Source organism: Pipistrellus kuhlii, unplaced genomic scaffold (genome assembly GCF_014108245.1).
Source record: "Pipistrellus kuhlii isolate mPipKuh1 unplaced genomic scaffold, mPipKuh1.p scaffold_m20_p_12, whole genome shotgun sequence".
Taxonomy (NCBI): domain Eukaryota; kingdom Metazoa; phylum Chordata; class Mammalia; order Chiroptera; family Vespertilionidae; genus Pipistrellus; species Pipistrellus kuhlii.
Window position 1 is genome coordinate 44,737,462 of NW_023425427.1, and position 14,127 is coordinate 44,751,588.

At 34.3% G+C, this 14,127-nt stretch overlaps 1 protein-coding gene across 6 annotated transcripts in view; it reads left to right on the plus strand.

The window, feature by feature from the left end:
- Window positions 1-14,127, plus strand: part of CNTLN (centlein) — a 227,117-nt gene that overhangs the window by 145,855 nt on the left and 67,135 nt on the right. For 5 of the 6 annotated variants that reach the window (XR_006741321.1, XM_036434125.2, XM_045580266.1 and 2 more), the window contains 4 exons: window positions 1,869-2,401; window positions 7,480-7,660; window positions 11,715-11,808; window positions 11,905-12,128. Coding sequence is in view for 5 of the 6 variants with exons in the window: in XM_036434125.2 (XP_036290018.1) it covers window positions 1,869-2,401; window positions 7,480-7,660; window positions 11,715-11,808; window positions 11,905-12,128 (1,032 nt within the window). In the remaining variant the exon portion in view is untranslated. The remainder of the gene's footprint in view (window positions 1-1,868; window positions 2,402-7,479; window positions 7,661-11,714; window positions 11,809-11,904; window positions 12,129-14,127) is intronic. The other variant, XM_036434127.2, reaches the window with a different exon arrangement.

Sequence of the window (14,127 nt, forward strand, 5' to 3'; positions counted from 1 at the left end):
ATGCTAATCTTCAGAATTGCAATCTCAAAATAAAGATGGTTATTTGTTACATTATATTTTAATCAAAAGTATAAAATTGATTTAATGGCTAATTCAGCAATACTCAATAGAAGTCATTTTATTTCAACTCAAGTAATTTTCTAAAATAACTGTAAGAATGAATAATTGAGATAATGACGATGATGATGATGTGATAAACTATAAAATTTACTGTCTGCCAAAAATTGTGGTATATGGTCATACAATAATTATGCACAAATTTGTACACCAGAGGGGTCCCTTGTGTTAGCCTGAGGGATCAGGCAGAAACTGGCTCTCCGATGTCCCCCAAGGGGTCCCAGATTGCGAGAGGGTGCAGGCCAGGCCAAGGGACCCTACTGGTGCACAATTGGGGCTGGGAGGGATGCGGGGGCATTGGCCAACCGGGGAGGAACCACGGGAGGGCTACAGGGCATGTGCAGCCCGCCTCACTCAGTCCTGATCACCAGACCCCAGTAACAAGCTAACCTACCTGTCAGAGAATCTGCCACCCTGGTGGTCAGTGCACATCATTATAACTGGTCAACTGGTCAACTGTTTGCCCCCTGGTGGACAGTGAATGTCATAGTGAGTGGTTGAGTGTCCTTAGCATATAATTAGCATACTACACTTTGATTGGTTGAACGGACGACTGGACAACTGGACACTTAGCATATTAGGCTCTTATTATATAGGATACTTATAAACCCACTCTTACCTCACAATGACCTGGGTGCCAAGATGTTCCTGGGACACAGGCGCTGGGTGCCTATGTATGCAAATTATCTACCATCTTGTTTTGGTTAATTTGCATAGTCACTCTGATTGGCTATGGGCGTAGTGAAGGTACAGTCAATTTACATGTTTGTCTATTATTAAGTAAAATTACTAATTACTAGAGAGTCCAGTGCATGAAAATTCATGCACTGGAGGGGGGGTCCCTCAACCTGTCCTGCCCCTTCTCACAGTTCAGGAGCCCTCCAGGGCAGGAGGCAACCTGGCAATCAGGGGAAGGCAACATCCCCCCCATTACACTTCTGCTGCTGCCACTGCCGGCAGCACAAGCCTTGGCCGGCCCTGGTTACCTGATCCTCAGGCAGCCCTCAGTGCCTATGCCTTGGGCTGGCCTGGGCAGGCCTAGGCAGGGGTGGAGCCGTTGATATGAGGGAGTCGGAGGGCCCCTGCCCAGGCCTAAAGCTTCGGCCAGAATATCAGGATGTTGTCATTTTTGTGTCGTTCAGTGAACATTGTCTATTGAAACAAATGAAAAAATTTGATTCATATGCAACATTTAAATAATTATACTTTAAAGTTGTCAGGCTTTTTATTTTTATTTTTTGTAAAATGTTCTTTTATTGTGTAAACTAAGGACCTTATGACTATGAAAATTATATTTTTATAATTTAGCAATAAACATCCTTCATAATAATTTCATAAATAGGCCACCAGTTATTCATATGATTGTTAAATATTGAAGAATATGTTATTTTATTAATAAAATTTAACTATGTACCTGTTTTGTATAAATTGTTTTTCTTAAATGAGCAGATTATATTGCCAAAGTAATTAGGATCTCAGAAAACTCTGCTAAGTTTATTAGCACACTTATTTTTGTGTCACTTTGTATAGAATTGTAACTTCTTTTTACCAACTGTCCTTTATTCCACAGATGTATTATTACATTTTAGACTATGTTACATTTTAGAATGTACCTGAGAAATTAAGTAATTTAGATTTATATTGTCCTTGTGTTTAATGTAATTTTATTTACTTACCTAAGATATGGTAATAAAATACAATGGATTATGTTTTTGGACTTTTAAAAGAATAAATGAAACTCTTCTGTTTAGGTCATTGAATTGGAAAATCGGCTAAAATCTTTTGAGAAAAGGTCGAGAAAATTAAAAGAAATGAATAAAAAGTTAATGAAAGAAAATGATTTCCTGAAATCCCTCTTAAAACGGCACCAAGAAGAGGCAAAGAACAGAGAAAAAGAGTTAGAACAACTACAAAAAGAGAGTAAAGATGTAGTAAAAAACAAAGCTGAACTTCAAGTAAAAATCAGTGAGCTCGAGAGAGATGTCACTTTCCTGAGGAGACAAGTGGCAGAAACTAATGGGTTGAAAAACGAAGAGCTGATGAATTCAGTGGAGAAATTGCAGCACTCAGTAGATAAAGCTAATTCTGAGATGGCCACCACAGAAGTAAGGTCTGGGCAATCTGATTGTAAAACAACCACTACCAAGGTTAAACTTAAAGCCGCCAAGAAAAAGTGCCCTGTGGGTCCTTACCACACTGTTCTCAATCACTCAATCAAGGTTATGAGCACTGTGTTTGAGAACCTCAGCAAGGACAAGGACTGGGAGGATGTGAGTGAAAGCAGGTAAGACTCTCATTAACTTAGCTCTGAGGTGGGGACACTGCATATATAAAGCACCAGCAAATGGAGATTGAATTTAAACTACTGTCGATTTGGTATTCAGAAAAAATACTGTCAGATCCTTTGAAATATCTTGGGAGGTCTTGTTCTGAGCTTATTGACTGAAATTTGCATGCAAAATTAGCCACAACTGCATGAGTATTTGAATAGGTGCCAGGAAACCCAAAAGGCAATGCTTGATTTCTTCCAGTGATGCTATTTTCATGCAGTCATGAGGCTTGAAATTGACAGTTTGGCAGGTTGATTTAATTTGCTGGCCCTTTGCATATTCACACTGACAGCTAAGGATTCCCAGGCAAGCCTACTAAGTCGGTTTAGTTATCTTGTGACATGCCAACCTGGGAGGAGAAACATTTTCCCCCTTAATTTAGTTAGATAAATTTTGAATGACCCATTTCAGCTTGTTACCAGATGTCTACAAGCTGTTTAACATCCTTTAAATTAAGAACCATCTTCACTAATTATTTCATGTATGTATTATGCAAAGTCATTGTACTAACTTTAATTGAATGATGGTTAAAATTTAGTTCTTTAAAGTTATAGCTCTGCAGATTCCTAGTCTTAAATTATACAACTCCTACTGAGTAGCAACAGGAGAATACTAAAAAATCTATAAAATGTTCCCCTCATCTTTGGCTATATATTCATATGTGCACTTGAAGCACATCAGTGACCACAAAGACAAATGGATAATAGACACCTCTTTGAGACTTACATAGAAGTTAAGATTGTCAGAATTGTTAACAGACAAATTAAACAATTTTCCGTAATTCTGTTTCCAGGTGAAGTGGGGTCCTCTTCCTCACTGCGTGTTGCTGGGGGTGAAGTTCTTATGATATCCAGAGAAAAAGAATTTTCTGAAACTCACATGGGAGAACGAGTGATTTTTAATTAACGAATTCTATGGGCTTCTAGAGTCCCATTTTCCTTTCTTTGTCCAGTCATAGAAGAAGTATACCTGGGGTTTCATGAAAGCTAAAATCAAAGCCAGCACCCAGAGTTTCCTTTCCAGTTTAGCATCAGACTAGTTGCAGTCCATTGATCCATTATGTGTGGGGTCCATATGGCCATGGGTGAATGGAAGGAAGCAGGAACAAAATAGCCCCATAAGCCCAAAGCCATACAAGTCCCAAGTGTGACTTACAGCAGGTACCTTTCCTAGTCATCCCAGCTTTACTAGGCATGTGTCAATCATCCCTTTGTTGGACCCCTGTGGAATGTAAAGTTGGCTCTTTCTGATGAAACTGTCTGAATGACATGCTTATAATATCTGACCTTCCCTTTGCTCCTTTCTTGTTATTAATAACTGGCTAATTACAATAGCATCAATTCTGTCTTGTTTTATAATGGCATATCTTTCCTTTTATTTTCCTAAGTAGTATTTTTTTTTTAATCTTTAATAGTGGTATGTTTTAGATTTAGGATTGGGGGAAAAGAGGGGTACAAAAAATATAACTTTATTTCTACCTTTTAAGTTCTTCTATCTGGGCTAACAATCAAATTAATATAGACAGGTTAAAAGGAGAACACATTCAAGATTTATTACTATGGTTGTACATGCTGGGCATGTCGTAGGATATGAGACCTAAAAGGCATTGAACAAGTGAAGCTTATGTGCCATTTTGGGCAAAGAAGTGGTGGAGGGGTCTGTGATTCCAAAGGAAATAGGTGATTAACAGGTAGGAGAAAAAACAAACATATGGTCAGCAAATTCTTGCTGGGCTATCCAGAAATAGTGGGACACAGAAGGAAACAGACTTTGCTAGATTTCTTTGTCTGTCACATATGTGCTAAGGTGAATATGCTAAGGTTCTCTTCCTGAAGAAGGTTTTTCTATCTGAATTCCTAAAAGCATAACAGTGGAGGATCACAGGTTCTTTCTGAGTCTTGTTTCTTAACAACTGGCTTAAAATCAATACCATAAAAGTCACATTTTGGGAAGACAAAAATTTGGTCCCCTCAGGATGTCTCTAGAACTGAAACTTACCTTAAAATGTAGTTTTCAAACTTGTGTGCATATTAGAATCACGTGGGGGGTCTTATAAAAATTTCAAAAGCTCATGTCACACCCCAGGACAATTCATTCTTAACTTTTGGAGTGGGATACAAACTTCAGTATTTTTAAAACTCTCCATCCAATTCCAATATGTAGAGAAGTTTTGAAACCACTTTTTTAAATGATCGTCAAGCCACTTGTCAACAGGCAGGTTATGAAGGTAGGGAAGAAGGACCAAATTTGCATTTCTATTCTTTGTGACCTCTTCTAAGATTTCCCCCCACCCTGTTCTCAAAAGCAGTTAGAGATAAAATACTATTTAGCTTAAAACCCACTAAGCATTTATTTATGTCTTCAAGGAAATTCTAGTTTCAGCTACTAATTATATCTCATTTAGTTGGTACTACCACACTCTTTATAATATCGTGATCCACTTTACTCATGTGTGAGTATTTGTGTATGAATAAGTATATGAAAGTTACATAATACACTTAATTCTAATTTTATCATATTAATGCATGTGCAGAAGTCGCATTTGGGGAGATATATCACACACTGTCTCTTAAAATGTAGGGTTGTCATTTAAGTTATTGAACAGTGAAACTCAATTTTATACGGTGAGGATTAGTGTTCCATTTCTTGCCTGACAGAAAATCCTTAGGAATAATTGAGCTGCAAAGAATTCTTCAACAATTAGAAATCCCACAGTGGAGCCTAAGGACTTCAGAACATTCTGTTTATTTTAGCTTTTCATAATCTGGAATATAAAAAATTCTTGGATACTTAGAAAAATAGAACTTTATCCTTTATATATAAATATATAATTAGCACCTTATTAGTATTTATTTCCTGTAGTTGCTTAGTATTATAAGAGTATTCTGTCAAATGACAAAAATAATACAATTTACTAATGAGTTTAAAGTCCTTTATTCAGGCGACAACACCCGTGGATTAGTGGATTACAGAGCCTAACAAGCAATGGAACACTATTCCTGAGGGAATTTTGATAAGAGAGAGTTTTATAGAGCATTAGAAGAGGCAAGAAAGGAACAGGGAATGCTTGGCTAGGAGGCTGAGTATTTCCTAATATGGCTAGCACATCTTATTTTCCAGGGTAAGTTAAGTTAATTAAAGCTGAGTTGGAGGATTGTGATTGGGGTATGTTAGATTTTCTTGACAGTGAAGTGTGGGATGGAAAAATTAATTTTCCTTCTACCATTTGAAATTCTTCCAGCTGGAGTAGTAATCAGATTTGACAGGAGACAAATTACCAAGAGAAAATGTCTAAATATGTTACATACGTATATACTGGGGTTCCATATGATTTTGGGTGTTGAAGTTTGGGACTTCAAAGGGGGGAAAGGTAGTTCACATGGAGATTGAAAAGCAAATGTTGGTAAATAAATGCTTGCTGGGCCATCTTTAACAACAGGACATGAGGGCTTTGATCAAACAGGCCTTCCTAGGTTCTTCCCTGTGTGTCACACACTAATTCATATTAAACTATAGTTATCTATGATCATATCTTTCTTACTGGAGGAGGTTCTCTATGTAAATTCTTTTAGACAGTAAGGTTTTTCCTGATTTTTTTTTTTCTTTGAAAATGACCAGTTTAAAATAATCAGTATTCCAAAAGGCATATTTTGGGATGAAAAACTCCGTTTCCCTAGGAGGCATTGCCCATAAGTGTGGCTGACTTAGGTTTAGATTTCTGACATGGGCCCTGCCACTGGGGCATCCTGCATTTTGTGGTTCCTAATTTGAAATTAGATACCTTTATCAATGTCCATTCAATGATAATCAGGAGTTGTTAATACCTTAAATAAGAAAAACAAGTTCAGCAAGTATATTAATCTAATTTGTGGATAATATGACATTGAAAGGGTTGGAGATTGTTTTATAAAACAGAATCAAAATATCCAATATCTCAATCGTCTAGGAAAATACAATTATACACAAGACTATAGGCATCGAACTATAAAATGCTATTTGCTCAACTATACAATGGGGAAAATATGGGTATTGGCAACAGTGTACATAAAAATATTTTATGAGGCTTTGTTAAATCCTATATGAGTCTACAGTACAATATTCATGCCAGAGAAGCTTACACAATTTTAGTCTGCACCTACCAGGAGTTTTCTAAGAATTTCTCATAGTACGCTCTGATTATGAAATTAATTCTGCACACAAAGCTGCATCAAAATAACTTGGAGTACTTTCAAGAGTGACCAGGGTGAGAAAGAATCTCAGAAGCATTCATATTGGGAAAATATGAAAAAGCTAGACATGTCTCAGGCATCATATAACTATTTAAAAAGTTATAAGATAATCCATGAGGAAAAGAGATTGGACTTACTACTGTGTTCTGCTTAACCTCAGCACTTCTAAATCTTCCTTGCTTTATGTTTTATCTTTAACATACTCTATTAACATACTATATATTTTACTTATTTATATTTGTTACCTGTCCCCCATCTTCCCCCCTCGTCCCACTATGATGAGAGTAGGATATTTGTCTACTTTATTCACTTACTGATGCCCAGAAAAGTACCTGGCACATAGTTGATGCCTAATAAGTATTTTACTGAATGATGAATGGCCCGAAGAGATGAAACTGGGAGAAATGGGAGAAAGCCTCAGGGGTTCACATTTTGTTCTAGAGTTAGGGGAAACATTGTTAGAAATGTTAAAGCTTTCTGGTCTGGCTCAAGAAAGCAGTGATTACTCCAATCCTGGAAGTGATCAAACTGCTGCTGCCTGAGAAACACTTAGTAGAAATACTATGGAAATGATGCTAGTTTGTATTTGATCCTAGATAATCTAATTTCTTGATGAGATTTTATAATTTTCTAAAATATATTTAGACTAATTTTCTTTCTTACCACTGAAAACCAGTAAGTGCTCAAATTAAACTTCCAGTTTAAATGCAGTTTGTGCTATAATATTGTTTGGTCTTAAACTTAAAAGAGGTACATTTAACAACTCGTCTTGGATTTTATGTTCCCCTTTTATTCCCCAAAAGCAGTGATTCTGAAACACAGAGCTCTCAAAATTTGGGAACAATTATTGTAGAAACATCCCAGAAAATAAGTCCTATAGAAGATGGAAGAGACCAGAAAGAAAGCGATCAAATAGAAGACAGTCACATTCAAGGAAAAAGAATAGTACAAACATATTCAAAAACAAATGGCAAGACCACAAAGGTATATACACATTTTTCTTAATTATAAGCTATGTTTTTAATTTTATTTTATGATTCATTATTTAAATCAAATTTTGTTGCCAGTGATTTAAGATGAATTCTTAAAAATTAACTTATCTTGGAAATACTCAGTATAGATAAACACTTCTTAATATTTTCAACTCCAAAAAAATAAATAAAAAATAAAAAATAAAAAATAATTTCAACTCCAATTTGTTACTATTTTTTGTGTGTACATAAAATGGAAATAAGTAGTATCCTTCTAAATGTAAATCTTAAGGTATTTATATCTTAGCCCAAAATTAAAAGTGATAATAAGCTCATTATTATTTTTAAGTATATGAAATATACCACATGTGGAAAAATTATGTATTTTATTAGACTTTGTGAGGATAAAGTTACTTAGTTTAACTAAACATATAAATTTTTAGAATTTATCTAATTTCCCAAAGTGTTTTAAATCTTAAAATCTTAATCTTCCAAAAAATTAGTATTTCAAACAATTTATTAGTTCTTACTATGGATACAACATGCCACCAAAAGGTTTATGTGTTCAGCATAAATCAGTGAAAAAACAGGAAAAATAATTTTGCTGTAAAAAAATAATCTTTTAACCTATAGGGTTCTTTTCAAATCAGATCCAAAAGTGTTTATTTTTTGAGGTCTCATAAGAACTTTGGAAGAAAAAGTTCAAGGATGACAAAAGTTTCTTTTAGTTACCATGAGAATAAAGTTCAGATGAAGCATGATATGCTAAGTGTCTACTGATTCATTGATTGATTGGTAAATAGATAAATTTTATAGAAATCTCTATAAAATCTATTTTGCCACATATTATTTGAGTGGGAATTTTGTTTAGTTGCAGTCATGTATGAATAGCACAATGCATTTGTAAATAAAAGTAATTCATAATCCATTCATATAATAATAATATAGTATGAACTATTTTGAATATTATACACATTGTTTATAGTTAGAAAACAAATGTTAACCAAATCCTAGCAATTTTGTTTTAAAAATATTAGATCTTCTCTATAACCCCAAAGATAACCATCAATCCCCAACTCCTTTATTTTATCATTAAAATTATGGTTAATTTAACCTGTTTTTGAATTTTATACATATATTAGTAGCCCATTGCACAATATTGTGCTCAGTAGGCCACCTGCACTTCCATGAGAGTTTGCGGGAATCTCAGAGCGCAGGTGGGAGTTGCATTGCTTCTGGGCCTGTGCTGGGCTGCAGTGGAGGCTGTGGGGCTGCACCCCCCCCCTCCCAACTCCTAGAAGCCCTCTGCAGGACCTTGCTGTGGTGACAAAGCAAGCATCCCGCCCCAGCTGCTCCACACCTGCTGCCCAGAGGCCCTACAGCAAGGAAGCAAGCATTCCGCCAGGCGGCTCACGCTGCCTGCTCTCAGGACTGGGGGACTCCAGCGAGGCCGAGGGGACTGGGCGCTGCCATCTTTGTGATTGAATGATGGTTAATTTGCATATTACCCTTTTATTAGATAGGATGTATGTATACATATGTGTGTGTGTGTGTATGTATGTACATATATATAAAGATGTTCAACATTATTAACAATTAGGGAAATGCAGACTAAAACCCTGATGAATCCTCGCTGTATGGCTCAGTTGGTTGGAGCATTGTCCCATACACCAAAAGTTGTGGGTTTGATTCCTGGTCAGGTCATATACCTAGGTTACAGGTTGGCTCTTAGGACCTGGCTGGTACAAGAGGAAACCAGTCTAGATGTTTCCCTCTCCCCTCCCTCCCTCCCTCCCTCCCTCCCTCCCTCCCTCCCTCCTTCCCTCTAAAGCCAGTAAAACAAGTACCCATCAGTACATGAGTGATAAAAAATCTGTGGTGCATTTACACCATAGAATACTATGCAGCAGTAAAAAAGAAGGTTCTCTTACCCTTTGAGACAGCATGGAGGGACCTGGCGAGTATTTTGCTAAGTGGGTATGGGCTAGAAGGGTTCCATGGGGAAAAGGGGGTGACATCCGTAATACTTTCAACAATAAAAATTTTTAAAAATATGATCAATAAAGCATGTTCTCAGGTGAGGATGCACATCTACTAGAATAGCTAAAATAAAGAATAGTGAATATACCAAATACTGGCAAGGTTGTAGTCAAACTGGACCTCTCATACATTTCTGTGTGATATACAGTGGTACATCATTCTGAGAGAGAGTGGGCAGTTTCTTCAAAAAAAGTAATCATACACTTATCGTACAAACCAGCCATCTCACACTTGGACCATTTATTCCACAAAAATGAAAGTTTATGTTTACCAAAAAAAAACCTATACATGAATGATCATAACAGTTTTATTTGTAAAAGCCCAAAACTGACAATAACTAAAACTTTCTTCATTAGCTGAATTGTTAAACTGTGATACATCCATACTGTGGAATGCTGCTCAGCACTAAAAAGTACAAATTGTTGACACAATGTCTTAGCTTTGTTGCCTCAAATTTATCAGTTTGAGTTTGGACCTAGGCTTTTTTACCTGTCTGTGTTGATATTTAAATAGAATTTCAAGGTCAAAAGGGATTATCAGTTCTATATTTTGTTGTTTCTTGATTCCTGCTTTACTTCATTTTTGGCCTTAGAATTTCCCTAATTATTTACTATGTTACAAAGATACTTTTAACTGTGTTTGTTTCAAAGTTTGAATTTTTTTCTGAAGTCCTTTTTTTATTTTAGTTCTAGTTAACTTGATGCTAAGTCTAGTGACTAATAGTTAAATTTGTTAATAATGTTTTGGATCTTTTTACAGTGCTCAGTAATAGCACTTAAATACTAATTGAATCTTAGTAAAGCAATGAAACTTTTAAAAAATACATCTTGCCAAAACTGGTTTGGCTCAGTGGATAAAGCGTCGGACTGTGGACTGAAAGGTCCCAGGTTTGATTCCGGTCAAGGGCATGTACATTGGTTGCAGGCACATCCCCCGTGGGGGGTGTGCAGGAGGCAGCTGGTCGATGATTCTCTCATCGATGTTTCTAGCTAGCTATCCCTCTCCCTTCCTCTCTGTGAAAAATCAATAAAATATATTTTAAAAATACATCTTATATACTGTTTATGAGGACAAGTTCAAATAAGATATTTCAAAAATATTTTGAGAGATGACATATAGTTTAAAGGAAAATAATTACTTCAAAAGAAAGTAACCCTTAGATAGGGGTTTCTGGTATTTGTGTTAACAAATCAGTTTTATTACTTTAGAACCATGATTTGTATATAATATAATTTATGTATCCATCAACATAAAATATAGGGCTCATTGTCAAAGTAACATTGGGCCAAATTTACTTTTTCCTTTAATTTTTATGTATTTGTTCCTGAGTTGGGATCTTTGAAAAAAAAAAAATTAAAGTAGTTTAGATTAGTCTAGAGCAATATTGTTCCACATAGCCAATAAGCCAAAAAAGTCTTAAACAAGACCACATATTTTATTATTAGGATTTATAATATTTGAAATAGTCTATTTAAATTTTTGCTTTGGGGAAGCTTTTTTAAACTGATGAAATATTTTGGAACAAAAGTCAACATTGCTTTATTTTATATATAACTTTAGTGTATTGAAATGTCATGAGGAAAACATGCAGCTTCAAGAAAACTTGCTTTATGATCATCAACATTATTTTAGCATCCTTTGCCAGAAGGGGTTCATCAGTCAGAAAACAGTATATGAGAAAAGGAACCTAGATTCCCAGAGAATAAGTTATTAAATATTTTATTATTAAATATTTTATTTTTGTTGCTTTTACTATATTTCCCCCTAGGTTTATAAATGGTCCATAGGTTAAATTATTAGTACTACTTTGTGGTTGACTCTTGTATTTGTATCTTCTGCCCTCTAGGTCAGGCTTAGTGTACACATTATTTTCATTTATGAGTTCTGGTATCAATTATAGAATTTTATTTTCTAGGCTTTTAAGTGCATAAACAAATATATTTCAAGTAAATAAATATTATTTGTCATGTTAGCTCACTTGATGTTTTTGAGTAACAATCTAATTTTTATGAAACCTTCAAATTTAGGATTATTTTTATTACAAGAATGCCAGAAAGCCAATTTTCCAAAATAAGAATGGTAATATTCAAAAGAGTTCATATACAACAGGTCCTAACAGAGGTAAGAATTCTTATGTAATTAATAGTGTCTTTGTGATTTAATGTGATTTTAAAAATATTATGAACAGCATTATTTATGTAAGTTATATTTTCTCAGTTAACAGAGAAAAATTAAAATATGTATCTGCTCAGAAATCAAGTAGCAATATTATTTTATTACGAGAAAGAATTATATCCTTGCAGCAACAAAACAGTGTACTTCAGAATGCCAAAAAAACAGCAGAATTGTCTATTAAAGAATATAAAGAAGTCAATGAAAAGCTCCTTCATCAGCAGCAACTATCTGATCAACGATTTCAGACAAGCAGACAGACAATAAAGGTAAAAGGAAATAAATTATAATAGACTATATTATAAAAGTATATATTTTCTTTTACATGTTTTGTTTGGTTCATATTTGTGTTAGACATATCTATGAGTTAAAATTTTTTTCCAGGCACTACTAACTAATATAATTAGTTTAATACCTAGATTTCTTTAATAAGTTCATATTAAGGAACAACCTTTATTAGGAAGACAACTCCAAATTTAAAAAATAAATATATATATATATTTTTTTTTGCATTATACCTTATATTTTAAATGCAGGCTACATAAATTCATATAGTTTGCCCATTTGCCCATGTCTAAAAGTTTGAATTTATCATTATAAATTACATTGTTAACTGACAATTGCCTCAGTTCCTATTTTCAAAAACTAGTTTAAAATCTGATGGTTTTAATATAAATATCTATATTAATATGTTCTTATAACTTATTTGTGATTCTTTTATTCAGGTTAATTGACTTTTCTGTAACAATTTTTAGATATATTATACATTATTGTTGGTTATCATAATTTAATTTTAGAGCAAATGAAGAAGAAAATTTTCTTAAGTCTCCATTTCTAAAGGTATTTGTTTGTATAAGGAATGAATTTTGGAAATTTGTTGTTTTAGACAGAAGAATTCTTTTATACATTTTAGAAATTAATTTTTAAATCACAATCACAAGATGTTTAAATTATACTTAGATTCTCTACTTCTAATATCTAATGCTTTAATTCAAGCAATACTCAGAAATGTTTTTTATTATAAAGGACTTAATATTATACTTGTTATACCAATAATAGGTGTTTTGGCTTTATTTCAAAGTAGCCTTATACCCTAACTTGATCTATGTTAGTCAATAATGATGTTCAACTCATTCATATCCTTGCTGCTTTTATATAATCTATTGTTAAAAGTAGTGAAATCACTACTTTTTTCTTGTAATAACTTTATTTCTTGTAATAACTTTAGTGAGACATAATTTACATATCAGACAATTCTCTCAGTTAATTCAGTGGTTATTACAATATTGAAAAATTTGTGTGACAATCACCAAAATCAATTTTGAACATTTTTATAACTTCAAATATAGACCCTGTACCCATTATCTATCATTTTTTTATTCCATCATCTCTCCCAGCCCTGAGCAACCACTAATCTATATTCTGTCTATGTGGTTTTACCTATTTTAGACATTTCATATACATGGAGTCATGCCCTATATGAGTTTTTTCTCTGGCTTCATTCATTTAGCATTATATTTTCTAAGTTTTCCATGTTATAGAATGTAGGAATTTGAAAATTTACTCTTCCATAAAAGCAATAAAAACATGCAAAAATAGAATCAATATTTTTAGAACATTAGGTACAGAATCTAATCTTCTAAGTATTAATGTAATAGTTAAAACAATTAATTGATGACTCGAAGTTACAAATGTTTGCCTGATTACCCCTAACTGCTCTCCTCTGCCAGTCTGATTGCCCCTATCTGCCCTCCCCTGCTGGCCTAATAGCCCCTAACTGCCTCTGCCTTGGCCCCTGCCACTTTGGCTTTGCCCAGAAGACATCTGGTCTAATTAGCATATTACTCTTTTATTAGTATAGATTATAGCAACCTGGATAGATTAAGACCGATTTTAGTACTGGGAGTTGGGTGGCATTTTAACATACCTAAATTTTGGAAGCAACCTTGGATAATGGGTAGCTTCTGGAAGAGTTTGAATTGCATACTGGAGATTTGAACATTAAGGGCATTCTGGAGAGGTATCAGATGGAAATGAGGGACATGTTATTAAAAGAATAGAAGAAAGGGAATTCTTTTCTTGACCAAACTGTATTCTAGTGTTTTTCAGAAGGTAGAACTTGTAAGCAATGAATTTGTATATTTTTATTAAGACCATAATCTTTTGGAGCTGCTCTAGGTTTACAGAAAAATTGAGGGGAAGCTACCAGGATTTCCCATATATCTCCAGCCCCTATACATGCATAAATTTCTTGATTATGAATATTCC